General features: G+C 43.1%; 1 protein-coding gene across 1 annotated transcript in view; it reads left to right on the top strand.

The window, feature by feature from the left end:
• Positions 1-7,493, top strand: part of foxo3b (forkhead box O3b) — a 94,122-nt gene extending 86,629 nt beyond the window's left edge. Inside the window, exons 4-5 of the mRNA XM_010795285.1 lie at positions 2,254-3,722; positions 4,401-7,493. Coding sequence (XP_010793587.1) covers positions 2,254-3,693 — 1,440 coding nt within the window. The 3' untranslated portion in view covers positions 3,694-3,722; positions 4,401-7,493. The remainder of the gene's footprint in view (positions 1-2,253; positions 3,723-4,400) is intronic.
• Positions 7,494-7,904: the final 411 nt, after the last annotated feature.

Below are 7,904 nucleotides of genomic sequence, written 5' to 3' on the forward strand. Positions count from 1 at the left end.
GTGTGTGTGTGTGTGTGTGTGTGTGTGTGTGTGTGTGTGTGTGTGTGTGTGTGTGTGTGTGTGTGTGTGTGTGTGTGAATATGCATTACGTCATGCCTCAAGAGATGCTGGCAGAGGATAAACACTGGTCTCCCTGGTATCACTTCTCATCTTACCTCATTGCGCAGAATACACACACACACACACACACTTGGGAAACACAGATACACAAACAATTCATGATTTAAAGCAACTTTTTATGGGTTAGCTGCTAATGAACAGCAGTGATCACAAAAAATCAAATAGTCCTGCAAAAACAACTTTTGTTATTTTCAACACACACACACACACACACACACACACACACACACACACACACACACACACACACACACACACACACTAGCAAAGTTCGCAGGTTCCCCAGAGAGCAAACTTTCTTACTCCGCCAGCGTAGCATTCAGAGCAGTAACTTAAGCTTGTCTTTATCCTCTTTAATTGAACTGCCTTTGACCAGAAAAACAATCCAGACCAAATTATCTGTAAACTGCTGTCCAGGAAAGACGGAATTACTTCATGGAAAACAATATTGTGATTCCCTCAAAACTTCGCCCTTGGCGTTTGAAACCAAGATATCTGTTCTGTTTTATGGAGTAAAAATATACACGGGGGGAGAACAGAGAGAAAATGCGTGCATGTGTGTTGTGGATGGTGGTTGGGTTGTTTATATGGGAGGATATCGCATAGCCCCAGAGTCCCTCAAAGTTTATAAGAGAAATGTGTTTGCGAAACAAAAGAAACTGCGGAAGGGGAAGAGGGTATGGAAGGAGACAAAGGCAAACTACTGAATTTGACAAGGCCTTAAGTAGGTTGCTGTGCACAAAATGAAGCGGACACATTCTTTTAAAGAGAAAGTCAGATTAAAAAGCTCATAATGTTTGCATTTTGAAAATAGATAATAGATTAACTGTGAATTGATATATGAGGTTTGATTCTTAGTGTGCATGTTTGTGTTATCATCATTATGCTGTCATACAAGGACTATGAAATGATGTCTTCTTAAGTTCCCAGATGGCTGAGACTGAGTGTTGTGGTGGTTTCTGTGTGTGCTTGTGTGTAGACATGGGGTTTTCCAGATGCTCATGTGCAGGGCTGTAATTTACAGATCAAGTGAAGTTGCTCTTAAATAACTACAAAGCCCAATTTGATCATATAATCTTTCTTTTAACATGCACTAATGGATTAGGGAAGACAGAATTTGACATCTCCACATTGCAAACATGTTTTGTGCAGTGGCGAACCGTCAGGGCCTTCAAGAATACCCTGGAACACTCGGATGAAACAAACACAAAGTGTGTGTGTGTGTGTGTGTGTGTGTGTGTGTGTGTGTGTGTGTGTGTGTGTGTGTGTGTGTGTGTGTGTGTGGTTTAATTTATTCAATCTAAAATCCCTATTCAGATCAGATCCTGTTCCTTTCTAAGATGAGATATACTTTATTGGTACCAAATTTGGGAAATTGTTTTCGTTACAGCAGCATGTCACATAATTAGAAATCTGCATGCCTTAAAGAAGGCGAACATTTTTAAAGAATTACTTAGTGTTAAATAAGTGTATCAGTCTAAGAGCTGTTATGTGGCTTTTCAATGAGTACATACATTCATCTCTTTGTTGTGAATACAACTCTTGATAATTAGCAGGGGCCATCATGTGCACCAGTTTCCCACAATGAGCCTTTGAGGCTTGCACAAGGCAGGAGCTCAGAGTTGATCAATATACACCAGACAAGACTCACACAGGCACGCACAAACACACATGATCTGACACAGAACAAGCTCCTTAAGCAACACAGGGGCTCTTTGTATATGTCATTCATAATCGAGGAGACGCTTGATTATAGACCACTGTCTCTGTTGTCTCCTTTATACCCATAACACAAAAGCTACGGTGGGAACAATGCCGACATCAGCACTTAGTGCTGCTCTACACATTAATGTGTAGAGTAACTTGTCTATATTTAGTGGATGAACAATTGAAACAATAGGATTTTTGCCTCACCAAAGCGACTGTTTACATCGCTGCAGAATCAGTAGTAGTGGGTGATTTATGGACCTGTGTTTTTGGACTTAATGGGAAGTATTCATTGATTTCTGTATTGGTATTAGGAAAGAAAGAATAAAAACAAATCAATATTGGTGCCAGTAATTGTTGTGAGTGACTATTTCAAATAGATTTGACTCATAACAGTCTCTTCTGTGTCTCTCTTTTGTGTTACAGAACTCGATCCGACACAATCTTTCCCTCCACAGTCGCTTCATCCGCGTCCAGAACGAAGGAACGGGGAAGAGTTCCTGGTGGATGATCAACCCGGAGGGAGGGAAGGGCGGCAAGGCTCCTCGCCGCCGTGCAGTTTCCATGGACAACAGCAACAAGTACACAAAGTCCGCCCGTGGCCGTGCGGCCAAGAAGAAGGCAGCTCTGCAGGCTGCAGCGGCTGCAGCGGGCGAGGGGGGAGACAGTCCTTCGGGTCTCTCAAAGTGGCCCGGGAGCCCAACCTCACGCAGCAGCGAGGAGCTGGACGCATGGACAGACTTCCGCTCCCGCACTAATTCCAACGCCAGCACAGTGAGTGGTCGCCTCTCACCCATTCTGGCCAACCCCGAGTTAGACGAGGTGCCCGATGACGAGCCTCCTCTCTCGCCGATGCTCTACTCCAGCCCATGCAGAGCGCTGTCTCCTATTACAACAGGCGGGAAGGCGGTGCCGGCTGAGCTGCCCCGCCTGGCAGACCTCACAGGAACAATGAACCTGAATGACGGACTCACAGATGACCTGATGGATGAGTTGCTGGATAACATTAACCTGGTGCCAACCGTCACAGGGCCGGCCATTCCAAATGGTCCTTCAGGGTTCAATTTTGGGTCCAAACCCACTGGGCTAGTCTCACCTTCCTCCACCACCTCTCCCCCCACCACCTCTCCTCCTAACGCGGGAGTGAATGGTTACACTAACTCCATCTTTGGCCCCCACACGGCGGTCTCCTCTCTGCGTCCGTCCCCCATGCAGACCATCCAGGAGAACAAGCAGACCTCCTTCTCCAGCATTAGCCTGTCACGCTTCGGCAGTCAGACGCTACAAGACCTGCTCAACTCTGACAGCCACAGCCACAGCGATGTTATGATGACGCAGTCTGACCCGCTGATGTCACAGGCCAGCGCCGCCGCCGTCATTTCCCAGAACTCACGGCGTAGCCTCATGCTCCGTAATGATCCCGTAATGACTTTTGGGACGACTGGAGGACTTCAGGGCAGCCAAGGGGAGATACTTCAAAGTAACAACCACAACCAGAGCTCACTGAGGTCTTTGAACGGAGGACTTAACTTAGCCAACGAGGCTAACGCTCTGGCTAATGTCAAGCAGCAGCTCCTGCTCTCACCTTTGGGAGGAAACGGTTCCTCTTCCATGCAGATCGACACCTCGATCTTCCTGAATGGGACAGTTAGCGGCAGTGGAGGGCTCTGCCAGGACCGTTTCCCCACAGATCTGGACCTGGACATGTTCAACAGCAGCCTGGAGTGTGATATGGACTCCATCATCAGGAACGAGCTGATGGACGCTGATGGTCTGGACTTTAACTTTGACTCTCTGGCCAACATGAATGGAGTTGGCAACTTCACGAGCACCAAGCAGACCTCTCAGAGCTGGGTACCCAGCTGAAAGATTCAGGCCATGGAGGAGCAGAGCAGGTGTGTATGCTCGAGTGTTGTGTGCATTTCAGAAATCATTTGGTATTTGTACAAAGGCATATTTTGATAAAGGGGAAAGGGGACTTTGGGATGCACTGATTAAACCTAAAGTCAAGGTTTTGCCAATGCCAAGAACGGATCCCATACAAATGCTCTTTTTTCCAAATTGTAAACTTTGTATAAGGCCTGTTTGCAGAACTGATTATGATGTGTGTGTAAGCTAACTTGAAAGTGTAATGTAAATGGAAACATTCATAGACCAACATGCTTTCTAGGCTTGTGAAAATTGTATCTATATTGTTTAGAAGTTTGTCAATACCTAAAGAGAAATCACAGAACTCCTGTTATAAACAATAATAAGAGTCATTGCTGCACTTGTTGTCTTTTGAATACACATAGAAAATGTTCCCTTGATGTAATTACATGTCTCTGCATATATTTACTAAACTACTTCAACTCTGCCTTGCTTTGTCATTTTCCCAAAACCAAAAAAATGACCGCTGCATGTACTGTACTATGTATATGTACACAGTACTGTGTATACTGTAGATCGGGGAAAAAACAAGTATATTGGTGAAGAAGACCCAATCTGATCGGTGCATCCCGAATACAAAACATTTGACTTTAGAACAGAGTATGAATACTCAAACATAATCATCTCGTCCTTTATCTCTACAGGTCTGAACTGTGTAGTGCAAGAGAAGATAAGACACACAACATCCTTTTTGCCAAACCTGCCATCAGCACAACGTAAAATACGAACCCTGTGTTTACAGAAGACTTCCTCTCGAGAGCTTTACCTTTGCTCCCACACCGTGAACCTGAACGATCCGACAGACTCTAGAGATACTGCACATCAGCCCTCAAAGACTCCTTTGAAACAACAACTACAACAAGAACATCAAAAAAAGCTATGTCAAACTCACAAATCTTAGAATTATGCAATTTTACTTTGACACCCAGTCTGTTGATACAAAAGAGACACTGCTTAATCAGAGAGGGTTTCAGGTTGAATAAAAGGACAAAATATCAAGCAAAGTTTGAAGGAGTGCGCGGTACAGTTGTTTCCGTTGACTGCATACAAAAAAAGACTAAAGTGAGAAAATCAAGAAGTGATGTGGTGTAAATCTGATCCAGTGGTTTCCTGGGATGTGTTACGTTGAAAAAAGAAATGTCCCTCTGTTCTCACATAGTGATTTTAAATGTTCAGTGTTTGTTTTATGGATTTTCTGTTTTTATCATACTTGTTTCTGCATCATACATGTCTTTACAAAAAGAAATGGTGTACTGATGAAATGAAAAGATGGAAATAGAGTATCTCTCTTACTGAGAGGCCACACATAAACAACAACAACCAAACAAACAGACACAATTTTCTCCAGTTTGCAAAACTTCAGACCACAAAATTCAACTCAATGCCATGCACTTCCAGTTTTGTTCAAATACAATTTCTTCAGTTAAATAAATGCTGCATACTGAGGGTCATATTAAAATTAGCTGAATATTACAAACATATTTGCTATCTTTGTGTATATCTAACTGTAAAAAAAATAGTTGAAGAAAATCTCTGTCATGGATATTTGTACAGGTCAGTGTAGAGTTAAGAAGAAAGGGGAAAGATCTTGTCAGTCTTTTCTGAGACTTCCTAACTTCCGGTGAGTTCTGTTGAGGTCGTTTATCACTGCATAAGATGTAGCCAAAATGAATACCTGTTTCCTAGGGTTATGAACATTTCCACACCATTACAGGTGCTATGTAAACAGTGTTGAATCCTGCCCTGAGAGCAAGCCGTGCATTTTGTTTGTTCGTTTTTGTTTTCGTTATTACCCACGACCTGCAGAAGCCCAAAACTGCAGCCACTTGTAGCACGGCGAAGGTTGAACCTGTATAGGGGCAGCGGGGGGGGGGAGGGGTTTTTTGCAGGGTTTCAGGCTCATTCCTCTTGAAGCCATTTATTTCTCGAGTGAAACAATAAGCTATCTCTGTATATTGCCAAATTACTTGAAAACAAACAGTAGGACATGCTGGCAGCCAAATCACAGCACTCACACAAATATATTGCACACACATAGATAGAAGAAGAAAAAATACCAGGGATCTGTGTTAAGCTCTGCTGTTTTCTTGTCATGAGCTTGTGGGGCTTCTTATGCATAAATATATATATAAAGATCACTCAGGGGGGAAAAGGGAGGCTTCCCGTTTAAGTAACATCAAGTCACATTCTAATGGTATTTTAACATTTCTTGATAAAAACAGTAATGCTTTGTGTTTGTGAACTTGTAACCTGTGAACTTTTATGGCCGTCAAGGTGAAGAGGAAGAAGGATTATAAACATCAGGATTAAAACTTCACGCGGTCTGTCATTTTTGGTTTTGCTGTCATAGCTTTTTCTTTTTTTCTTCCTCTTGTTGAACTTGCATACACACATGCCCTCATGGACATGCCTGGTGCTCCTGCAGGTGACTTCCTGTATTTCCTGAGAACATGTTAATGTGTATGTGTTTATCTGTGGAGTTTATTTCTGTTGAATTAATCTCACGAGGATGTGCTAATCCCTCACCATCCCTCATGGTGCATACAGCACAGCCGACTGTATGCATGTATGTATTTATGCATTATGAAACTGTGTGAAATGCATATATACTCGCTGTATGTCCTTATATACTCATGTAGTACTTGACCCTTGGATTTTGTGATACCTCTGAAGGTAAAGTTGAAGAAATAATGAACAACGTTACACGCCCCAGTGAGGGGGAACCCTGATACCAGCGATGAAATTGTTGGACCAGATTTAGAAAATGGAGGAAAAACCGTTGTTGTAGCATCTGGACACCCTGGTATCTCTTCTCTGTTTGGGGTAACGACATGAAGTGTATGCCCGGCTGTGTATAATAGTGTACAGATGTGTGTGAATCACTTTGAGGCCAATGCAGAGGAGAGTGTGTGCATGGTTGGCTAGAATGACCTCTTGTGCTATCTGAGGTTTAGTGCATGACCTAGCTGTACCCCTAGACCCTTCCGATGGTGCCATCCTGCGACTGAAATTGTAAAATCGAAAGGAACCCTGTGTGTTTAAGCACTGAAACGCACACACTTTCTATCTTTAAAATCAGGGCTTTCAGAGCAGCACTTGCACCATCCTCCTGCATTAATGTGTCTATTATTACAAGTGTGTGTACATCGAGGCAGGCACAGGGAAAGCCTCGTTAACGGACGTTCCTCAGCTTCACACTAGTTGTATTCCACGTGGAGTACAGCAGGTTAACGTCCTGGTGCTCTCAGCGAGCGTTTTGGTCATAACTTTGAAGTGGTTAAAGTGTCACCTGACAACGAGCTGGAATTTCTTACACACTTGTCACATCCGAAATTTTCCTGAGCATTTATCACGTCTTTTGGAAGGGGGGAATCCTGAGCCATCACCTGAGCTGCTAAGCATTTCAATTAATCTATGCTGATTGTACTAAATATTAGGAGCACTTCACTCCTGTAAAGAAGACTGACAAGGTAAATCCAGGAACACCCTGTAATCCTTTAATTTAAAGAGGGGTTATTGATCCTTGATAAACTGCAAATCTCAATCGCAGGAAGGTGTTCCATACTTTTTTGAACATTCAGTGAAAAATGTTTTGGCTCTTTGAGGAAATAGTTTACACTTAAGTCATAGTGGAGCAGGCCTTCCACACAACCACTCAGTGCTACTGCTTCATCCAAGCACGGATTATGTCCTATTGTGCCCGACACACACACCTGCAGCACAACATGTGCACATTTAAAGTAAGAAAAGCAAAAAAAATAGAGACATACCACTAGATACCTTAATCACCTCGTGGACGTTTCCTTTTCATCATCTCCTCTTGGACCTTTACCATCTTTATTTAGAGGCCCAGGCCAGCTTCCCTCCATACACCCTCTGAACTTTGCCCTTTGAACTTTGCCCTTTATTAATCTTGCTTCTTCTCGACTTGATGTTAGTGGGTATTTTTCCTGTGTATTCCATTTTGAATTGTAATCTAGTTTGTATAAGAAATGGTGCGCATGTAAATAAAGCTTGGTGAGGCTCCACACCCTACCCATGTCCTTGTCTTAAATGGTTTTATTGCTGTAGAAATATGAAAGTATTAGCGGTATACATTTCACGAGTGCTGTGGAAGCACAAGGCTGCTGTTAACAGCTCATATAACC

Source organism: Notothenia coriiceps, unplaced genomic scaffold (genome assembly GCF_000735185.1).
Source record: "Notothenia coriiceps isolate Sejong01 unplaced genomic scaffold, NC01 NC01_scaffold00037246, whole genome shotgun sequence".
Classification (NCBI taxonomy): domain Eukaryota; kingdom Metazoa; phylum Chordata; class Actinopteri; order Perciformes; family Nototheniidae; genus Notothenia; species Notothenia coriiceps.